The 24154-nt window shown below is 42.4% G+C and overlaps 1 protein-coding gene across 1 annotated transcript in view; it reads right to left on the bottom strand.

The window, feature by feature from the left end:
- The window catches only part of LOC135205675 (uncharacterized), a 161084-nt gene that overhangs the window by 63459 nt on the left and 73471 nt on the right, over positions 1 to 24154 (bottom strand). Inside the window, exon 7 of the mRNA XM_064236581.1 lies at positions 21366 to 21550. Within this exon, the coding sequence (XP_064092651.1) occupies positions 21366 to 21550 (185 nt within the window). The remainder of the gene's footprint in view (positions 1 to 21365; positions 21551 to 24154) is intronic.

Genomic DNA, 24154 nt, shown 5'->3' on the forward strand with positions numbered 1-24154 from the left:
AAAACAGCCTATTTTGTTAGTTAAAACTCTAGAAAAACCACAAAAATTTTCATACTTGGTTTTTTTAATGGCTTTATCACAAAAAGTGCATTTTATGATGAAATTGATAAAAAAAATCAGGAATTTATGGATATTTCTCATAGAAAAATACCGCGAATGCGGGGAAATATTAGAGAGAAATCCGCGAATGTGTGAGTCCACGAATCCGGAGAACGTGAATACGGGGGGTCCACTGTATATATATATAGATTTATAAAGATATATATATATATATATATATAAATAAATATATATATATATATATACTATATATATATATATATATATATATATATATATATATATATTATATATAGTATATATATATATATAAAATATATAATAGATATATATATATATATATATATATATATATATACATATATATATATATATATATATATGTAGATGTAGATATATATATACCATATATTATATATATATATATATATATATATATATATATATATAATATATATATATATATATATATATATATATATATATATGTGATGTAGAATATATATTACATATATTATATATATACGTATATATATAATAGATATATATATAGATATATATATATATATCATATATATATATATATATTCTGGGCTCAGCTCGTTGGGTCGGGCTATGAAAGGATCCTTAATATCATTCTTTCTAGGCAAAATTAATATCAAAATTACCAGAGCAAAAACAAAATTAAGAAAATGTCAGTAAAACTGACTCGCTCACTTCTTTAAAAGAAGTGTCGGTATGAGAATAGGGCGCGAGTGAGAACACTACCACGAGACATTCACCAATTAGACCTTCCAATCAGAATCCCCACAAGAGAGAGCTGATACTAACGGGCGATGCGGCCGCTACTACTACTACTAGGGAACGCCACGGACAGCAGCGCCCCTAGCGGTCATCCTAATTAATTAGCGCTAAGCGTCGTACGCATTTTCTTGCTTGTGTACTATTTTCTGGATTTACCTCAACATCCGTTATGGAACGTGCTGCCATCGCAACGGCTAAGTTAAGTGCCTCATAAGTAGTGTTTTACCGTATTTTAGTCTTCCAGGAACCAGTATTTTCCTTCTAATAGGTCATATACAGTTTCCCGGTCGACTCGTGGCGGCGCCATGCTGCCTCATTAAGAATTCCCGGTCTTCCATACTGGACTTCTTATACTTATGGGCTTACTATATCACGTTCATCGTTTTTTACATCGCCTTTTTAGCTAGGTTAGCCCGTTTACCAATTCTCTTAGTTTGGTATTTAGGGCTATTCTGTGTTTCTAGCCCAGCATCCCGGCTCTTGCTCTTCATCGGCTATCGCTGGCTCCGAGTAGGCTTCGTCCTCGGAACAGTTTGCCCCCTCCTGGGTTTTCTTTTTTCTTTTTCTTTACTAAAAGTGTCTTTTCCATCTTTACGATGCAATTTTAGTTCTATTTAGGGTGTTAGGCTAGCCTAGGTGCATGTCCCATGTATTGGTACAGCCTGGTTCACAGTGGCCCTTTCACGGTTGTGTTGCTATCGCGGCTTAGGCCACTTGCGTCACGTGTTCCATCGCACCTTACCCTTCCCCTTCCCTCCCTACCACCGGTATAGGAGGGTCTGGGGGACCCCTGGTTGCCATGACAACCTCAGTTGCCTTCCTCCCTCCCTCTCTGAGGAGGCCAGGGGTTCTCCCCAGCTGGGGTATAGGGCGACCACTTATCGGGTACCGGGTCACCGAGCGGGTAGTTGTTGGGACGGGGAGGAGTAGGCCACTCTCTCTCCCGCCGTGTTACGCCGAGAACCTCCCCCACTCCCCAGTTGCTCAGCCACTTTTCCCCCAACCCCCTATAACGAACGGAGCCTTCCGCCGCAAGCCGGGGCACCTTTGGTTATAGATTGCTGGCTCCACCAGCGGGCAGGGGTGGTCACTACTAGTGGTCTATTGCTTGCCTACTATATCCTTACCTTTTTCCCCCCGCTACCGGAAGGGAGCTTGCTTCTTACCCGGGCACTCTTCTAGTAGACGGGGGGGAAAGGTTTGATAATTATTTTGTTATTTTTTAAGGATATACCCTAGTTTTACGATGATTCTATAATTTATATTTATTTATATGTATACCATCTCCGCCGTTTGTCCGTCGTGGGTTTCATTTTCACCACCACACCTGTTGGATTCTATCTCTTGTCTCCGGCGTAGCCTTGGACAAACAACCATCTTACTACCACACGTATTATGGCGGGGCTCCTGGTTTAATCTAACTTTCTCGCTCCGGCAACCAGCGGAGCAATTGTTAGGCTGTAAGTGTTCTCCTGATACTTTAGGTATCTTTCCACTTACATGCTACCAACTGTCAGGTCCTTGGGTGCAATGCGACGTTATACGACCCTGCGCCCACGATGAGTGCAGGTCTCACAGCCCCGTGTGCCACGCCTTACACGACATGATCGTCTGGCACCCGGAAGCCTGCGCCATATGTTACGACCTGGTCAGTCAGCTGGTGGAGGGGTAAGTCGATTATAGACTTTTTTATCGTATTACTAACAACACTTAGTCATAAGCTTGTTAACCCCGCTCCGCCATTAGAAGCTTCATTTCGCCTTCTCTTTCAGGCTGCCGGTGTGAGGGAAGTCGCCCTAGCAACCCTGAAAGCGTGGTGTGGCTTCGGGAAGAACGCCGCCCAAAGGCCAGCCTTACATATTGGACAAGAAGCTGGCCGTTCAGATCTTCCCCGGTGGCAAGTCACATGGGTATGTTGACCCCATATCTGCAGCCCCTCTCATAGCCTCCATCCAGCAGGAGATGCAGCAGTCTTTTCGGGGTCGTGGCCACGCAAGAGACGGTCCCGGACGTCGCAACCTTGGAACCTTAATATTGAGCCTATGGCGGTAGGTGCTGAGGATTTGTTGGTTGAGGTAGGTGTGTCGGGTGCCCAAGGTCTTTCCTTGGGCGCTCCTGGATCTTCTCCTGTCCCTTCTTCTACTGCTTCTTCCAAGGCTTTTTTGGGATCTGAGAGCCCTACCGCTCTCCCGCTCTCTCTGTACCCCCAAAGGTGAAGGGACAGAGAGAACCGAAGACCCTTGTTAAGACGACTTCTAAAAAGTCGTCGTCGTCTTCTTCAGCTAAGAAGTCTTCGACTTCCTATGCTGACGCGGTGAAGGCTAAGCCGAGCTCTTCATATTCAAAGATCTAGAAGCAAGACTTCTAAGGAGAAGGCTCGCGCTCCCGCTGAGCCAATGCCTTCTCCGGCCTCCACCGCATCCACTCCGGCAACGCCGGTTGGAGTAGCGGGACCTAGCACCTTTGATCCCACTGCTTTCTCAGCAGTGGTGATGCAACAGGTAGGAGAGATGGTTGGCTCACAAGTCCCTTCGCCCTAGGAACAAAGTTCAAGCAGATGTTCGCACGTCAGCATCTGTCTCATCGGGCCAGTCCATCCAAGATCTCTCTAACAGAGTGAGAGAATGAGGACCGAGTGCTGGGGCTTGCTCAGGCTCCTCTTCCAGTCTTCCCAGTAGCAAGTGCTGGTATTCTCCAGCCTTCCAACCTTATGAGTCGCTACAACCTAGCTTTCCTTCCATATGAGGGAACCCATGGAGAGTGGCCGCTTACGCTCCGTTCAAGATGGTATGATCTCTGTCCCGGAGTGTGGAACTCGAAGGATTGAGGACTTCAGTTTTATCCTCCGGGATTGACGCAGCCTTTCATTGGTTATGCTAGGCTGACCGTAGCGGCACTCACTAGGGAGGACAAGATCTCCAGGGAGAACGTTCTCTATAGTAGAGATCACGCTCAACGCGAAATGGGTTCACTGCCTTGAGGGACTGGGAGTGTACCAACACCAAGCTCCAGGCTTTCAAGAGTCCTTTTACTATTTTTTGCGACGGAGGAGGAGGCTTCTCTTCCGTTCGACTACAAAAATAGTAGAAACGACTCTTCCGGCAGTCCTCAAGGATGAGCCCATGCCACAGCTGAGGGAAGCAGAGTCTACTTCTCCGCTCTTCAGCTTTTTCGGAGAATTGTGGGAGAACTTGCCTGCCACTTTCACGCTTGGTAAGCTCAAACCGGACTGTGCTATGGACCAGTTTGGCGAAAAGCTCCCCAAGGCTGCCTGATTCCTTGATTCAGGCAGAGTTCGACGCTCGAACTAGGTTTGGAGGCAGGTCCCTCAATTCTCTGATTATCACAGAGATGGCTGCTCTCTCGTATGGCACGGAACCTTTGTTTAAGATTCTGGCCAAGTCCAGCTTCAGACGGTTCAGACGGATGCTTTCGACTTCTTCCAAGCTAGGAGGAATTGCCGAAAGCACGTTCTGCAGGAGTGCACTATTAGGCACGAACCTAATAGACTCCTGGCTTCCAGCATGTGGGGAGCGGATCTCTTCCCAGAGTCCGCTGTAAATGAGGTACACCACGAGGCTACTAGGCTCAACCAGAGCCTTAGAGCTAGGTGGGTATCTCATCTAAGAGGAAGCAAGAATCTGCCCCCCGCTGCTGGTAAGAAACCAAAGAAGTCTGGTAAAAGGTTCCAGCCTTACCAGAAACACCAGCAACAGCAGCAATTCGTTCAGGCCGTCCCGGTTACCCAACAGGGACAACCTTCTACATCGAAGCAGACCCAGCCCATCCTCCTGTTGTCTCCTCAGTCACAACCCTCGACCTCCTACGCACTCTCGCTTACCCTACCCTTTAATAGGCAATCGAGAGGTAGGGCGAGAGGCCACTTTCGCCAGCGTGGCACAGGAAGGGCGGCAAGGAGTAGGCAGTTCAGAGGAGGGCGTGGGAGGTCAACCCAAGCCCATCAACAATGAGGCTCCCCAGGTAGGAGGGAGGCTGTTCCTCTTCCGTCACAGTGGGGGTTCAGCAATTGGGCACAGAGCATAGTGTCCAAGGGATTGGGTTGGAGTTGGATCAAAGATCCCCCTCCAATCAAATCATTCCGCCAAGTACCATCAAAGGAATTGACAGATTATGCGGAGGAACGCCTTCAGATAGGAGCTATTGCGAGAGTCAAGCATCTAAAATTTCAAGGTCGCTTATTCAGCGTGCCAAAGAAAGGCTCAACAAAAAGAAGGGTAATCTTAGACTTGTCAAGGCTAAACTCTTTCATTCGTTGCGACAAGTTCAAAATGCTTACCCTCTCGCAAGTAAGGACCTTACTTCCTCGTGGAGCCGTCACATGCTCCATCGATCTTACAGACGCATACTATCATATCCCTATAGCCAGACACTTCCGCCCATTCCTAGGATTCAGGCTAGGAAATCAGACATTCTCATTCAAAGTGATGCCCTTCGGTCTGAATGTAGCCCCAGGGTATTCACGAAAATAGCAGAAGTAGTGGTGCAACAATTGAGAACTCAGGGAATAATGATAGCAGCCTACCTCGACGATTGGTTGATCTGGGCACCAACAGTCGAGGAATGCCTCAAAGCCACAAAAAGGTAGTTCAATTTCTGAACATCTGGGGTTCCAGATAAACAAAACGAAAAATCCAGACTTACTCCGAGTCTCGTTTTCAGTGGCTGGAAGGAATACCAATGGGATTTGTCTTCCCACAATCTGTTAATTCCAGTGGCCAAGAGGAAAGAGATAGCAAAGTCTGTCAGACATTTTCTCAAATGCAAGCAAACATCAAGGAGAAGCCAGGAAGAATCCTAGGTTCCCTTCAGTTTGCTCAGTGACAGATATCCTCCTGAAAGCAAGGCTGAAAGATATCAAATCAGTTTGGCGATCGAGAGCAAACGCCAAATCTCGAGACAAGTTGTCAGTAATTCCACAGATCCTTCGCAATCAACTCCGTCCATGGACAAAAGTAAAGAACCTGGCCAAGCGGGTACCCCTTCAATATCCCTTCCAGTGTTAACCACACCCACGGATGCCTCCCTGTCCGGGTGGGGGGTGGGGGGGATATTCTCAGTTCAAACAGGTTCAGGGGACTTGGTCAGTTCAATTCCGCCAGCTCCACATAAACGTTCTGGAAGCAATGGCAGTATTTCTTACCCTGAAGAGACTTCTTCCCCGGAAAAGTCTCATCTAAGATACTAGTTTTTTGGACAGTGCAGTGGTAGTTCATTGCATCAACAGAGGAGGGTCCAAATCCAAACATGTGAACCATGTCATGATAGCCATCTTTGCCCTAGCAAACAAACACAAATGGCATCTGTCCGCCACTCACCTGGCGGGGGTAAGAAATGTGATAGCAGACGCCTTGTCCCGGTCAGTCCCTCTGGAATCAGAATGGTCCCTAGACGACAGGTCATTCCAGTGGATATGCCGGAGAGTCCCAGGTCTCCAAGTAGATCTCTTCGCCTCACAAGCGAACCACAAGCTCCCTTGCTATGTGGCCCCCAACCTGGACCCTCTGGCTTATGCCACGGACGCCCTGTCGTTAGATTGGAATCAGTGGAGGAAAATTTATGTTTTTCCTCCAGTGAATCTTCTCTTGAAAGTCTTGAGCAAGCTGAGGACTTTCAAGGGACTAGTAGCCCTGATTGCTCCAGACTGGCCCAAGAGCAACTGGTATCCTCTGCTTCTGGAATTGGGTCTCCGACCTCAACGGATTCCCAATCCCAAGCTGTCACAATCAGTACAAATGAGGACTGTGTTCGCTTCCTCAGGAATTCTTCAGACCCTAACTTTATGGACTTCATGAAGTTTGCGGCTAATAAAGATGCTAACATTGATCCACAAAACATCCTCTTCCTAGAATCAGATAAGAGAGAGTCAACTATTAGACAATATGACTCAGCTGTTAAAAAATTAGCATCCTTTCCTGAAAGAATCAAACACTACAACCATGACAGTTAATTTAGCTATATCCTTTTTCAGATCCTGTTTGAAAAAGGTTTAGCAGCTAGCACTATTACTACTCATAAATCGGCTTTGAAGAAGATCTTTCAGTTAGGTTTCCAGATAGATCTGACTGAATCTTATTTTACGTCTATCCCTAAAGCCTGTGCTAGACTTAGACCTTCTCAAAGGCCTACTGCAGTCTCATGGTTCTTAAATGATGTCCTCAAACTAGCATCAGATACTGATAACTCGTCTTGTACATTCACAATGCTTATTGAGAAAGACATTATTCTTATTAAGCCTAGCTTCAGGAGCTAGAATTTCAGAACTGTCGGCTCTATCCAGAGATGCGGGTCATGTGGAATTCCTCCCTCAGGAGAAGTTCTGCTTGCTCCGGATCGTAGTTTTTTGGCTAAAAATGAGGATCCTCTTGCAAGGTGGGCCCCTTGGAAAGTCATCCCACTTCCGCAAGACCCTTCTCTCTGCCCAGTATCAACTTTAAGAGCTTTCTATCTCGTACATCCTCAAGATCCTCAGGTTCTCTCTTCATGAGAGAAAAAGGTGGTACTTTATCAGTAAAAGGTATTAGGCAACAAATCCTTTACTTCATTAAACAAGCAATCCTGATTCATTTCCAAAAGCACATGACATCAGGGGAGTAGCCACTCAATTAATTACTTTCAACATATGAACTTTGAGGATCTTAAAAAGTATACTGGATGGAAATCTCCGACAGTCTTTAAACGTCATTATCTAAAGTCCTTGGAATCTTTAAAATTTTCTGCGAAACATTGTTTCCCCTGATACTGTATAGTAGTCGTAGTATAGATCCAGGTCTCCTCTCTACCTACCTCATCCAACATGCCTCACCCTATCGCCATGCTACTCGGATATTCTAGCCTTAGCCGCTGAGATCATATTAGTGGATTGTCCCTTATTTTTTTGCTAGGGACATCCACACTATGTACTGATAATGTACTTCAGTGTACCTACCCTTATTTTTATGCTAGGGTAGGACACAATGTGTTTGTATATTTTGTAAATAAGTTACCTAAGTAAATCTATTTTGTTAAATTACACTGCATTTTTGTACTTTACTATGTTTACTGTAATTTTAAGTACTTTACATTACTAACTTTCTTTTATGTCATTGTTTAAAATAAGTTAGACCTTAAGCAACTTAGTTTATATGCTGTAATAACTTGATTTACTTATATTATATCCCTCATTTTACAACTGTTTTTCATTTGTCCTTTTTTCCCATCTTGTCTGTTTCTCTGGTACTCTTTCATAGGCCAACACGAGCTGAGCCCAGAAAAGGGATTTTGACAAAGGAAAAAATCTATTTCTGGGTGATTGGCTCGTGTCGCCCTATGAAACCCACCTGTATTGATTGCCCCCCCCCTGCAGGACAAGATGTTCTTAGATTAAGGATGACCGCTAGGGGCGCTGCTGTCCGTGGCGTCCCCTAGTAGTAGTAGTAGCGGCCGCATCGCCCGTTAGTAATCAGCTCTCTCTTGTGGGGATTCTGATTGGAAGGTCTAATTGGTGAATGTCTCGTGGTAGTGTTCTCACTCGCACCCTATTCTCATACCGACACTTCTTTTAAAGAGTGAGCGAGTCAGTTTTACTGACATTTTCTTAATTTTGTTTTTCTCTGGTAATTTTAGATTAATTTTGCCTAGAAAGAATGATATTAAGGGATCCTTTCATAGGGCGACACGAGCCAATCACCCAGAAATAGATTTTTTCCTTCGTTAAAATCCCTTTTATATATAGATTATATATATATAGTATATATATATATATATATATATATATATATATATATATATATATATATATACGTATATATATATATATGTAGATGTAGATGTAGATATATATATATATATATATATATATATATATATATATATATATATATATATATATATATATATATATAATATATATATATATATATATATATATATATATATATATATATATATATATATATATAAGGGATTTTCACAGGAAAAATCTATTTCTGGGGGAAGACTGTGATTGACCCGGTGAAAATTCCTGTTAGCTCACTTTTCTAAGTATAATTAGATCCTAAATATACCAGAGAAAAAGCTAGCATGGTATGCTGAAGTTACTACCCTCAGCTCGAACACCCCAAGGGCGTCGGTACAAGCACTAGGGCGAGTGGAAGCCACTACTCACGGGTCTTCTGCCAATTAGAGGATTCCTCTTCAAAGTCCCTCCCAAGGCAAGAGCCGTTACAAAGGCTACTCCCCTTACCTTCCGCTCACTCTCGCTACTACTACTACTACCCGCCCGCCATCTTCATTCCTGGAATAGACACCCAAGCTTGGACTGGTTAAGGGTGGGGAAAGAAGAAGGGATGGGTTTACCGGGCAACACAGGTCTTCCCCCTGAAATAGATTTTTCCTTTGTCAAAATCCCTTTTCTGGGTTCGACCTGTGTCTGCCGGTGAAAAAGTATCAGAGAATTTCCAACCAAGCTTAACAGATACCAAACAAGTATGTAAAAGGGATAATGAAACCTAATGTTCACTTAAAGAATAAATTTAATGCGCTGTAATAAAGCAGAAAATTTACTTACTTACTAATTACACTAGAACTTAAACTTATGGCTTAGAACTAGTAATAATAAGATAATATAATAAAACAATATAATAGAATGGTATCTGAAGCAATATACAAAAGGTATGTACAGACAAGTCAGTGATACCAATATGGTCTCAACACTATGTACATGTTCCAGTGATGGGATGGCAAACGAACCAGCCCGTCCCGGAAGAGAGAGAGTTGGCAGGGAATACGAGCGAGGCAGGTAGGAAGGAGAGAGTATTAAAGGGAAAAAAGTAGGAAGGAGAGAGTATTAAAGGGAAAAAAGGACTGACAAAAGGCTAAGGGAAGGAGTTGATAAGACTTGGTCATTCAGGGGAGACTATGCTCCCTGCAGCCACTGTTGAGAATTTAAGGGCCTCTAAGTTCTTTAGATAGTGGCGTTTAAATACTGCTGGAGATTTCCAACCCGTATATTTCTTCAGGTCTTCGAAATTCATATTGTGAAAATAGCTAATGGAGGTAGCCACTGCTCGGATGTCATGGACGTGTGGGATTGAATCCGGGTTGGCTTGTTTATTAAAGTAGAGTATTTGTTGTCTAATACCTTTAAGAGAAATCGTACCACCTTTCTCTCTAATGAAAAGGGGGGCCTGAAGATTTTTCGGAAGTCCTGGCCAAATAGGATTTAAGGGTAACTACAGGACACAATGATGCGTCCTGTGTCAGAGGAATAATTTTCCATGGAGCCCATCTGTTTTGTGGGTCCTCATTCTTAGCCAAGAACTTCCGATCTGGGGATAGTAATACTTCACCCGACGGGAGGAATTCAACATGATCTGGATTTCTAGAGAGAGCCGAGAGTTCAGATATTCTGGCACCTGAAGCTAGGGCCATTAAGAATAAGGTCTTTCTGAGAAGGGTTATATATGAGCATGACTCATTATCAGTGTCTGAGGCTAATTTAAGTACGTCATTCAAAAACCATGAGACCGTATGAGGGCGGTCTATTGGTCTCAGACGGGCACATGCTCTTGGAATCGAAGAGAAGTATGAATCTGATAAGTTAATATTAAAGCCAAGATGAAAAATCTTCCTTAAGGCCGATTTGATCGTAGTAATGGTACTAGTGGCTAGGCCTTTCTCAAATAGAGTTCTAAAGAACGAAATTGCCAGATTTGTAGTCATATTTTGAGCAGCTGAATTTTTTAGAAAAATGGCCAATTTCTTCACTGCTGAATCACACTGCCTGATCGTTGATTCTCTTTTATCTGATTCTATGAATAAGATGTTTAGTGGATCAATACTAGCGTCCTTTTGGGCCGCAAACTTCATGAAGTCCATAAAGTTAGGGCACTCAGAATTCTTGAGGAAGCTGACACAGTCTGAGTTTGTACTACCTGTGTCAGTTCTGGACGAGGGATCCTTTTGGGCCGGAGGTTCAGTTCTAGAAGAAGCGCAAACCAGTTGATCTTTGGCCAGTTGGGTGCCACTAATGCTACCTGTCCTGTGAAAGATCTTAGCTTGTGCAGGACCTTCATCAGAATATTCACCGGTGGAAATAGGTAAATCTTCTGCCAATTGTTCCCATCTATGGACATCGCATCTGTGGCGTAAGCTAGAGGGTCCAGGTTGGGTGCCACGTAACATGGTAGTTTGTGATTGAATTCCATGGCGAATAGGTCTACTTGAAGGTCCGGGATTTGATTGCAAATCCACCGGAATGACTTCCTTTCCAGGGACCACTCCGATTCTAGCAGAGTTGTCCTGGAAACTGTGTCTGCGATAACATTCTTTGCTCCTCCCACGTGAGTTGCTGACAGGTGCCAATGATTTTTCGCCGCCAACGAAAATATCGCAATCAATACGTGATTTACTTTGCTTGACCTGGAGCCTCCTCTGTTTATGCAGTGGACTACTACTGAACTATCCAAGACTAACCTTATATGATTGTTTCTGGCCGGAGTCAGTCGCTTTAGGGTCAGGAAAACAGCCATCGCTTCTAGAATATTGATGTGGAACTGGCGGAACATATCCGACCACGTTCCCTGGACTTTCTTGTGTTGCGAGTAGCCTCCCCAGCCGCTCAGAGATGCATCCGTGTGGATAGTTAGAGACGGCGGAGGGAATTGCAGCCTTTTTGTTAAAATGGGTGGAATTACAGAGATCTTGTCCCTGAGATTGATGTTGGCTCTCTTCCTCCAGACTCGATTGATATCCTTCAATCTGGCTTTCAATAAGACGTCCGTCACCGACGCAAACTGTAGCAAACCTAGGATTCTCTCTTGGGTATGCCGAGAAGCCTTTTTGTTCTTGAGTTACTGTTTCGTAGCCGTCGCTATCTCCTTGACCTTCTTGGGTGGGAGAGATAATTTGTGCTTGTTTAGGTCCCATTGGATTCCCAGCCATTGGAAGCGGGAAGCCAGAACGAGCCGAGATTTTTCCTTGTTTATCTGGAAACCCAGAAATTCCAAGAATTTTATCACCTTGGCTGTTGCTTTGCAACACTCGTCGAGCTGGCTGCCCAAATGAGCCAGTCGTCTAGATAGGCTACTAACATTACCCCTTGAGTTCTTAGTTCTTGAACTATCGTCTCTCCTAATTTGGTGAAAACCCTGGGCGCAATGTTGAGCCCAAACGGCATGACTCTGAATGAGTAAGGCTGCTTTCCTAGCTTGAAGCCTAGGTACAGAGAGAAGTTCCTTGCTATCGGAACATAATAGTAAGCGTCTGTAAGATCTATAGAGGTGGTGACGGCCCCACGGGGAAGTAAGGTCCGCACCTGCGAGATTGTCAGCATACGGAACTTGTCGCAAAGAATGTATGAATTGAGTTTAGACAAGTCCAGAATCACTCTTCTTTTGTTTGATTTCTTCTTTGGAACAGTAAACAGACGCCCTTGAAATTTTAGACTCCTTACCCTCTTTATGGACTTCTTTTGTAGGAGGTCTTTGGTGTAGTCTATTAGGTCCATTGTAGGGATTTGAAAGAAGTTTATGGCTGGTGGGGGCCCTTTCTTCCATTTCCATCCCAGGCCCTTGGAGATTATACTGTGGGCCCATGGACTGAAAGACCAATGATCTCGGTAGAGATATAGCCTCTCTCCTACCTGCGGGCTCTCACTGGTTGGCTGCAGGTTTGAACCCTCTGCTTCCTCGAAAACCTCTACCCCTTGAGCTGCTTCGTAGTCGGGAGCTACCTCTGGCTCTGCTGCTACCCGCATGCCTGTGATAGCTGCGAAAGGATTCCCTAGCTTCATAGGCGGGGTTAAAGGCGGGGGAGGTCATGATAGCTATCGAGGTCGAGGGTTGTTGTGTAGGTGGAGTCTGCAGTAAAACATATTGCTGCTGTGGCTAGCCTTTGAAGTTGAGGGCTTCCCAACGTGTGATATAGGGAGTGCCTGAACAACTGTATTGGCTCAAGAGGGATTGTACGTATTGTACCACCTCGCCCTCTTTCTTGACCTAGCTTGCTGTCCGGGTGCTTCGAACTTCCATTTGGGAGGAAGTCCCCACCAAACCCGGAGGCTCTGGTTAGCTCTGGCTGCCTTCCGCAAGACATTATCTACCTCTGACTGAGGGAACAAGCTCACTCCCCAGATTGATGATTTTATCAACTGTTTGGCTCATGTCTTATGGAGGCTTCTGCTAAGACGTATTTTCTACAATTTCGTCTTGCTAACCCAAATTCATACAGATCTGACTGAAACGTTTGCAATAGGTTTTTTGTCAGAACCTGGAATACTTGTTCGTCTTTATATCTGGAGGCTACCAACTCCATTGAAGTGACGGAGTTAATTTATTCCTTTCATAAATAAATATGTTTTATTTATGAAAGGAATAAATCGTGCTACTTACATTGGGAAGAGAGACAGAGTTTATTAAAACCTTCTCTCTATGTCCCACAATACTAAGCTAGTTAAAGTCTATTGCACATAATTATTATATAAAACGCGAGCTTGAACGCGCTCTTGAGCTGTGGGGGGGGGTAGTCCCCACATAAGGGGAGCAGCTTAAACTAAACGTACTTGCTTAGCCCCCAGACTCACCCCAGGTATGTCATGAGCGCGATCGGAAGACTACGTTATAAAATTATATGAACTTGTGATTAGGTACGTTTGTAATAGGTTTTTTGTCAGAACCTGGAATACTTGTTCGTCTTTATATCTGGAGGCTACCAACTCCATTGAAGTGACGGAGTTGATTTATTCCTTTCATAAATAAATATGTTTTATTTATAAAAGGAATAAATCTTGCTACTTACATTGGGAAGAGAGACAGAGTTTATTAAAACCTTCTCTCTATGTCCCACAATACTAAGCTAGTTAAAGTCTATTGCACATAATTATTATATATAACGCGAGCTCGAACGCGCTCTTGAGCTGTGGGGGGGAGGGTAGTCCCCACATAAGGGGAGCAGCTTAAACTAAACGTACTTGCTTAGCCCCCAGATTCACCCCAGGTACCGGTCATGAGCGCGATCGGTAGACTACGTTATAAAATTATATGAACTTGTGATTAGGTACTTTTATTGCAAATATTATGTTTCTAATTCATTGTAAATTAACTAAAATGTGTACCTAAGTCACGTGCGTATTCGCTCATGTTTATGAAATGGCGGGGATTTGCCATCGTTCCCGTACTTGTTTTTACGGGCCCGACGGCTAATATCGGAAGTCCCGCAACCTTATAAGTTACGAAAAACGTAATTGGGGTACTCAACTTTGACGCAGGAGTAATATCCGACATGGCCATTGCAGGATTACACAGAAAATCACTGATTAAATTGAGCATAAAAAATTTTGCTATTAGCAACGCACTAGTTCTAAACGGGTCATGATGGAGCAGTGGTGGAGGCGGCGAGGGGGGAGGCGTTGCCGATGGAACGGCCCACCTCTGAGAGGGGGATTTTGGAAAGGGAATCTCTAATTGGCAGAAGACCTGTGAATAGTGGCTTTCACTTCGCCTTGTACTTTATACACGACATCCTTAAGGTGCTCGCACGAGGGTAGAAACCTCAGCATACCATGCTAGCTTTTTTCTCTAGTATATTTAGAACCTATTTATACTAGAAAAGGCACAAGCAGGATCCTTTTCACCAGCGAACACAGGTCGAACCCAGAAATCTTCATTTTGAAACAAATTCAAAGTCTCTACCACAATATTTAGATTTATGGTGAATTTTTGAAAAAAACTTTTTCCTTCCCTCCGCGCACGAATTCTCCACCACAAATCTCCGAAATGCTTACATCACATTCTCGTAAATTTTGCTCCATTTCATATTAGCCGTTTCATAGAGTTTTATATATGAAAATGTGTGCAATGTTATGTAGAATACAACAAAAAATAATTGAAGGTTGTAGCTTTTCTCATTTTTGAAATATTTGCATATAAATCACGATAAATAGAAAAAAAATTGACGTTTGGTCAAATTTGACTCTACCGAAATGATCAGAAAAAGCAATTTTAAGATAAAACTCTTACAGTCTAGTAATATTCAATCATTCATCTTCATTTTGAAACAAATTTGAAGTCTCTAGCACAATATTTCGATTTATGGTGAATTTATGGTGAATTTTTGAAAAAAAAAATTTTCCTTCCCTCCGTGCGCGGATTTTCCGCCACAAATCTCCGAAATGCTTACGTCACATTCTCGTAATATTTGTTCCATTTCATATTAGCCATTATATAGAGTTTTATATATGAAAATGTGCGCAATTTCATGTAGAATACAACAAAAAATAATTGAGTGTCGTAGCTTTTCATATTTTCAAAATATTTACATATAAATCACGATAAATAGAAAAAAATCAATGTTCGGTCAACTTTGACTCTACCGAAATGGTCAAAAAACGCAATTGCAAGCTAAAACTCTTAAAGTCTAGCAATCTTCAATCATTTATCTTTATTTTGAAAGAAATTCAAAGTCTCTAGCATAATATTTAGATTTATGGTGAATTTTTGAAAAAAACTTTTTCCTTCCCTCCGGGCGCGGATTTTCCGCCGCAAATCTCCGAAATGCTTACGTTGCATTCCCGTAATATTTGCTCCATTTCATATTAGCTGTTATATAGAGTTTTATATATGAAAATATGTGCAATTTCATGTAGAATACAATAAAAAATAATTGAAGGTCATAGCTTTTCTCATTTTTGAAATATTTGCATATAAATCATGATAAATAGAAAAAAATCGACGTTCGGTCAATTTTGACTCTACCGAAATGGTCAAAAAACGCAATTGTAAGCTAAAACTCTTACAGTCTAGTAATCTTCAATTATTTAGCTTCATTTTGAAACAAATTCAAAGTCTCTAGCACAATATTTAGATTTATGGTGAATTTTTTAAAAAACTTTTTCCTTCCCTCCGCGTGCGGATTCTCTGCCGCAAATCACCGAAATGCTTACGTCGCATTCTCGTAATATTTGCTCTGTTTCACATTAGCCGTTTCATAGAGTATTATATATGAAAATGTGTGCAATTTTATGTAGAATACAACAAAAAATAATTGAAGGTCGTAGCTATTCTCATTTTTGAAATATTTGCATATAAATAACGATAAATAAGAAAAATTCGACATTCGGTCAACTTTAACTCGACCGAAATGGTCTAAAAATGCAATTGTAAGCTAAAACTCTTACAGTATAGTAATATTCAATCATTTATCTTCATTTTGAAACAAATTGGAAGTCTCTAGAACAATATTTCAATTTATGGTGAATATTTTATAAAAACATTTTTTTACGTCCGCGCGTTACGAATTCATACATCATTTTGTGATAATATTTTTTCTGTGTTGCTTTGATCGTTTTACAATGTGTTATATACCAAAATGATTGCAATTTAGTGTACAAAACAACGAAAAAAATTTAACTCATTAGCTTTAACCGTTTTGCTCACAGCGCGATTTGTATACAATTATATATTTAATTTTTTTTGCGCTGTCATATATCCCAATGACAAAAAAAGGAGCTAAAAATGAACATTTCCCCCCGTTATTCGTGGATAATTCATCTATTCGCAGTATTTTTCTATGAGAAATATCCAAAAAGTCCTGTTTATTTTATCAATTTCATTATAAAATGCACTTTGTGATAAAACTATTAAAAAACTGGGTATAAAAATTTTTAATGGTTTTTCTTCAGTTTTAACTAACAAAATAGTAGGTTTTAAGCATTTTTATAGGGATTCCAACTATTCGCAGAGGAGTCTAGTACGCGTCCCTCGCGAATTAAGGGACCGCTGTATTGCCAAAAATCATTGCATTTTTCTCCCTTTTTTATTATAAAAAATGTATTTATTAGGTTAAAAAACACTTTAAATGATGTTATTCTCTAAAAAAAAGTGTTTTATACAAATTGTGTGTATCTAATACACAAATTTTTCAGCGTTTTTGTGTGTGCATGCGTGCAATATGCACAAAAAGATTCCTAATGGTTTTTTACAGCTTAAAATCACTTTAAATTTAGTTATATTCTTAATATGTATCATTATACTCTCATTTTGAAAGCTATCATGCAACTGTGTGTAATTTATGCATGTAAGCATGCCCCTAAAAGTTATTTTTCAAATAACTTTGGCCATTAGACCCTGAGATAAAAAATTAATCTCTATCCCAGACAACACGCACAGGGTCCTTTCGTCTACCAGTAGCAATGATGGTCTGTTCAGCCAGCTACCCAAAAGGGGCCTGCAGTTATTCAGACTGCTGAATGTAATGTCTGAAAAAAAACATGTCTGATTCAGAAATCTTGTGCATTGTAAACAGACGCTCTGCATTGCTTCCCTGCTCTTAACTAACTATAGGCCTAACTGAGAGCAGGTGAACACTCTTTGGTATCTTTACGTTTTAAAGAAACAACCAACAGCACGTGAACATTCTCTGATTAAATTCTTTGATATTAATAATTTTTACTGATTAAATAACAATACGTACTATTCTATGGTACCAAAGTTATTGTTAATAAACACTGCACAATCTTACACCTTGCATAATAATATTAATAAATATTTTTTTTTTTAATGACTGTGATAATAATAAGGTAAGTATGAGGCAAGTGCAGTAGTTTTTGAAAGCAAAATCAACTTTTTACAAATAGCATAATAATAATAATAAATACTATTATTATTTCAAATAATGGTAAGTATGAAAACACAACATTTCTGGGCTCAGTTCGTGTCGCTGCGCGAAATATCCCTTTAATCCATTATTTCTAAGGTAAATGAACTAACAAATACCAGAGAATAAATAAAATAAAGAAAAAGGTCAGTATAACTGACTCGCTCAGCCTCCAAGAGGGCGTCGGTATGAACACTAGGGCGAGTGAGACCACTACCACGAACCTCTTACCAATAGAAATCTCCTACGACAAAACCCCCACAAGAGGGGAGCCGACCCACAGAATGGGCAGCGACTACTACTACTCCACCCCACGCTACCGACTGCTGCGCCTCTGGTGGCCATCCTTTCTGTTAGCACGTGCCTTATCAGACGTACTTTTTTGTCTCTGTGTTTTTCGTGCCCCTTTGTGAGGATTTTATCTAGTTATGGAGCGTTCAGCCATTGCATCAGCTAAGTTAAGTATTCCGTAAGGTTCCTACTTAGTTTTTTCCAGCTTTGAGTCAGTATTTGCCGTTTTTTAGGTATAAATACTGGCTCGCGGCCGGAAGCATGGCGGCATTGTTCTGCCTCGTGGCGGGTTCGTTCTTGGTCTTCCATACCTAGAACCTTCCCTTTTACTTTACGCTCTATTACTAGTTATCTACATTATGTTAGGGGTCCAGCCTACTTGATTTATGTCATGAATGCATGTCTTCTTTTACCTTGCGCAGGCATTTAGTTTCTATCCAGACCCTAGCCACAGCTCTTAGTATCGGCCCCGGCTAGCTTTGAGTGGTAGACTTTCTCTCGGGTTAGTCGTACACTCCTGGATTTTTTCTCCTACTGTTTTATTTTCCTACTTTCATTTTAATTTAATTTTTAGTGATTTTGTGTATTTTAGGTTAGCCTACGGCGTCTGGCACGTTAGCGTAGCCTAGGTTCAGTATATCATGGTCCCCATCAGTTTTATTGCTTCCTCTCATCAGTTTTGTTGCATCTACGATAGCATCTCGCTGATTAGTTTGGTTGCATTAACCTAGGCTATGTTTTTTGTGTGTTTTATCGAGTTACCGCTTCGTGGTCACCATGTGATCGCGATGCAGCCAGGCGCCCGTCCAGTCACCCTGCCCTCCTCCCGCTCTCCCATAGAGCCGGGGGGAGGGAGGTCCGTCCTCGCTCGCTCCACCTGGGCCTGTCTCCCTCTCTCCCTACGCGGAGGGAGTAGGGGAGGCTGGACAGACACAGGACTGGACTTGACCGTTCTCTCTGCTTCACGGTGCTTTGTTGTGACTGGGTAGGGGGATTGGCCTTCCCCCTCCTTTGTTACTCCGTTGCCCCGATGTTTGCTCGAGTCTGTTTCGCCCTCTCGCTCCTTCCCGGATTGTCGGTGCTTTTTTATCTTACCGGAGCTCCGTCAATCACGAGGAAGGGAGTTGGTTCCCCGCTTGCGGGCGGACCTCAGGCATACAGTTGGTCTTTTACCTAACCATCCCGTCTCGTCGGTATACCGGGAGACGAACACCTCCGCGACCCGGAACCATTCCGGAATTTAGTGCTATTTATGCTTAAGTGTATTTTAAGTTTATTTTAAGCTATCATAAGTTTAATTTAAGCTAGCTTAAGCCGGGTTCCTCCCTTACCTCCGTTGTCACACTGGATCACTCCGGGGTTATAGCCTATTCAGGCGGTAAGGGAGGGGTTATGCCCCAAATTTTTTCGCTCTCCGGCATGCATCGGAGTTCTATTAGCCTGTAAGTGATGTCTTTTATGGTACTCATGTATCTTTTCACTTACAGACCACCAACTGTGAGCATCCGGGATGCAACGCCATGCTCCAGGACCCCTGTGGACATGAAGTCTGCAGGTCCCACGCTCCGTGCGCGACTCCGCATGGGAATCTGCAGGTCTGGTTCCACGAAACCTGCACTATCTGTTACGATCTCGTGAGTCAGTTCTTAGACGGGGTAAGTATTTCCAACTCCATACGTGAATTCCAATGACTGTTTTAGATCTTAAGTTTAATTTTAATCTTTTATTTTAAGCTTAAGCTCTTTTTATGTTGCGTATTACATCCCCGATAACTTTTAGGTTAAGCCTAGTCTTAGTTTAAGGTTTAATTTTAAGTTTAAACTTAAAACTAATGAACGCCCTCTCTTCCAGGCTGCTGCCGTTAGAGAGACCGCTCTGGCAACCCTGAGGACTTGGGTCGGCGGATTCGGGAAGAACGCCGCCAAGGGACAGCCCTACATCCTGGAGAAGAGGATGGCTGTCCTGCTGTTCCCCGGCGGCAAGTCGACTGGTTACGTCGACCCGGCAGAAGCAGCCCTGACTATGGCGGCGATCCAACAGCAGATCGCCACTTCGATAAAGGAACCAGGCCACGATATCTCATCGGAAGTCGCGACACTGGATTTAAATGTAGAACCGATGGTAGGTGTTGACGACCTGTTGGTCGAGGTAGGTACGTTGGACGCCCAAGGGCTTCCCTTCGGCGCCACTAGATCTTCTTCTCCTGTTAATTCTCCAGCTTCCTTCCAAGGCTTTACAGGAGCTGAGCTCCTTTATGCTTCACCCGACGCATCGGTGAAACCTAAGGTTAAGGGCCAGAGGGTACAGAAAACCCTCAAAAAGACGTCGTCGTCGTCCAAAAAGACTTCTGATAATAATAAGGTAAGTATGAGGCAAGTGCAGTAGTTTTTGAAAGCAAAATCAACTTTTTACAAATAGCATAATAATAATAATAATTACAATTATTATTTCAAATAATGGTAAGTATGAAAACACAACATTATTAAAACAGAATGATAATAATAATACCTTGACCATTAAAAATCGAATCCTTCACATGTCTACGCCCTCCTGAAGGTCCTGGGCTATCCACAGATTGTTGGTTATCCATAATAATCACAAAATTATGGAGGAATTACCGAAAAACACGAAGGCACTTAACACAACCAACCGTGGTAAGTTTAAAGGAACAGATTGCAGGGAAGATTCTGCACGGGAACGCTAGAGCACCATTGATTGGCCGAGAGAGCTGCGAAACAGTAAGACACACTCCCATTGGCTACTCACTTCCTGCCTGTAAACAATGAGCAAGGTGGTATGGGTGGTGAATACCTCTCACTGACTTGTACTTTCAGATGCTTGCCCAGCACCATTCGATAGATGCGAATAGATAACTTAACTCAAAGCGATTTTTGACCATTTTGCCAATGTCAGGGAAGGGTTGTGGTGCGTTTTCAGAAACAAGAAGGATTAGACAATACAATACTATACTTAACTCTAACCTGAGAAAAGTGGTGAATACCCTCCTCTGCAACTAACCACCTCATATCATGTCAAAATAGGGTATCCCCAAGTTACAGTGCTTTTTCAAATAAATTCATTGAAAAAAGGTATCTAGTTAGGCGTCGTTAATGGCACTTACAACAAGAATAGATATCTAGTTACTGAGCCATAAGTGCCATTAACAGCTCCTATTTATAAATAAGCACCGACTTACACCATGCCGTTGGAACAGATCCCCCGCTGTAAGTCAGGGACTGCCTATGACAAAATAGTTAATAGTTTTAAAAATTCCATGTAGCTCCTCAATGTCAAGATTAAACAATGTTACTCTTTTGAAAAGAGAGACAGTCAGAAGACTGATGGAATTGTAATCAAAGGAAAATTTCTACCTCTCCATGCTACAAACAACACCTGTCACAATGCTGCATATAGAAGCTCCTTCTATGTTGCCAGTGGTAAAATGTGTAAATCCTACCACTACACAGTATACAAAATTGCAGCATCCTCATGCTGAAATGCCAACAAGCAAGGGTTAATGTACATAATTTTCTACAGAACAAAATATCCCATACAATTACCTGGATGTACATACGAGCAAACTCTTCCAACCTTGTCACAAGCACGATTTTGTTGCCAGCCAGGACATATACTTGATCTGAAGTTCTTGTAGTGGAACAGGATCTCCAATGGTGAATGTGCACTGGAGCATTTGTCTTTAGCTTCACAGGAACCTGACTCTTCCAAATCTGAACACATCTCATCACTGTAAACAATGTACAATTCAAATACATTAATGTTATGGTTTTATGAAAGGAACAAATTGCATTACTGCTAATAGTATAGTCTTCTGTCCCTTAATTCTTACCAACTATCCATCAGCAACAGGGTTGAAGATGCTAGGCATGCACTAGGCGCATGTGATGCTTGCAATCAACGTGTTCTCTAAAATCCTGCCCGACACAAATAATCACGTCACCTTTGCATGCTTGTGAACTAACATAACAACATAACAGAAGAATGTTCAAAATTCTTGTAAAATGCTGTGATGACCACATCTTCATATCAATTTATGGAACATAACTTAACTTTGGAGAAATGACTCCACATATATCTCTTCAAAACACTGGTTTGATCAGTACAGCCTCATTACAAACTAATAAAAAAACCCACAGTGAAGCAGTATGTTACCACAAGTTCTTGCAGTAACATGAGCACTGCCATCATAGTGCATGTAGTACTATAAGAATTGGGGCTACAAAATTTTGCCTTTGCATGTCAAGAGACCTTTACCATTCTGACTGACTGACAAATATTTAACTATGTAACTGTACTGCCTTTATATTACTAAATTTTATAGGTCAGGATCCCTGCTTCAATTTTTTTCTGAATCAGCATCAATCCACACCCAATTATACACTACTTTTCACAAGCATTTCCCCATAACGCATAATCAACTACTAGGGTATATTTTACAGGGATATAAAACAACCTTAACATACCATTACAATCTACTCCAATGAAGGATAAGTTTCTATGAGCAATTTCAATTCTTACAGAAAAATCTATATCACTCTTCCCTTAGGACCTAGTTGAGGCTGCAGTGGACAGACGAAGAGCAGACAATAATTACTGTCTGGTCCACCTGGCTGTTAATGTCTTCTGGTCCTGCACATGAAAAAGTACGACCTGAAACTCAGGCTGCCGCTTACCCTTAGCTTAAGAGATCTCTAGCCATGATGGGACATTGTAGGGGCTGACAGTCTTCACCTGCATCTGCTAGGAAGACAACTCGACGGCGCCCCTTTTAGCCTCGTCCTTCCAGAGCTGGAAGAGAAAGCAGAGGCAGAGCTATAGGGAGCACCCTTCCCCACTTGTTGCCATTGGTGGGGGAGAGCGGAGAGAGAGGGTACCCAGGTGAGTTATTGGGCTACTTGGCAGCAGCATGGAGTGGGAGACCTGAGTAGTAGACGTTCTGCAGGTAGGATATCTACTCCCCTTGAAGTTTCCTCCTCCTCTCTCTGACTGTCCACCTCATCTAAGAACATATATTCAAGGCTCACTGAAGGATGTGGCTCTCCCAGAAGTAAAGGCACGTAAGGAAAAAGGAGCTATGGAGGTCATGAAGGATCGATCCCCAGGTTTCAAAGCTGGATCTTTCTAGTAGAAAAGGCATCAGGGGCTTGAAGAGTGGTCACAAGCCTTTCTTCCCTGAACCTTTACATCAAAAAGACTTGGTTCAAGATGGAAATGCCCCTGTACAGTTCTAGTAGTCATCAGAAAGTCTGACTTCTTGCTACCAATAGACCTGAAGGATGCACACTTCCAGATTCTGATCCATCCATCATCTTCCAAGTTCCTTCACTTTATTCTGGAAGAGACAGTGAACCATTTCAAGGTGCTTTGCTTCAGGCTCTCTATTGCCCTACAGGTGTTAACAAGTGTGCATCTTGGTTTCAATCTGGGCTCATTCACATGGGATATGCATCTTGAGATACCTCAATGACTGGCTGGTCTTGGCGAATTCTCGGGTACAACTGATACAACACAGAGACAAGTCATTCCAATTTTGTCACAGCTTGGAGATAGTAATACATTAGGAGAAGTCAAATCTTACACCCAGCCAAAGAATGCTACACCTGGGCATGTTAATAAGACACAGCAGCGGTGAGTATTTCATCAGATCCATGCCTTGACAAGTTCAAGAATGGTGTACAATCCTTCCTTTCCAGACAAAATCAACCAGCTAGTCAGTGGCAGACTGTTCTGGGTCACATGTTGTCCATGGAGAGGCTCGTCCCTAATGGACATCTACACCTTCAATCCCTTCGATGGGGACTGAAAGAGATTTGGTCCCCATCACAGGATCCTCCGTTCTTCTGGGTTTCTCTCTCGAAGGAGATGACTCAGGATCTGGCATGGTGGCTGGAGATCAGGAACCTGACCATAGGAATGACCCTTCGCGCTCCACCTCCTGAGATTCTTAGGTTCTTCGATGCTTTGAATGAGGGTTGGGGCCACACATAGATGATCTGACTTTAAGTGTGTGGGATCACCCAATCAAACAGCTTCAAATCAACATCCTGGAACTAAAGGCAACATTCCTAGCCCTTCAGGATTTTCAGGATTGGGTGATGGGGCACTCAGTAGTACTAATGTCCAACAAAACAACTTTGGTGGCATGTTAACAAAAAGGGGACTAGTCTCCCATCAACTTCACAAATTGTTAGTACAACTGCACCAGTAGGTGGTAACTCACTCAGTGGATCTTTCAGCCAGATAAAACATTCCAGGCAAGAGGAATGTAGTGGGAGACAAGTCGAGTCATCAGGATCAAATGTTGGGGACAGAATGGTCACTACACCTGGAG

The sequence above is a fragment of the Macrobrachium nipponense genome, chromosome 24, assembly GCF_015104395.2.
Source record: "Macrobrachium nipponense isolate FS-2020 chromosome 24, ASM1510439v2, whole genome shotgun sequence".
Lineage (NCBI taxonomy): Eukaryota > Metazoa > Arthropoda > Malacostraca > Decapoda > Palaemonidae > Macrobrachium > Macrobrachium nipponense.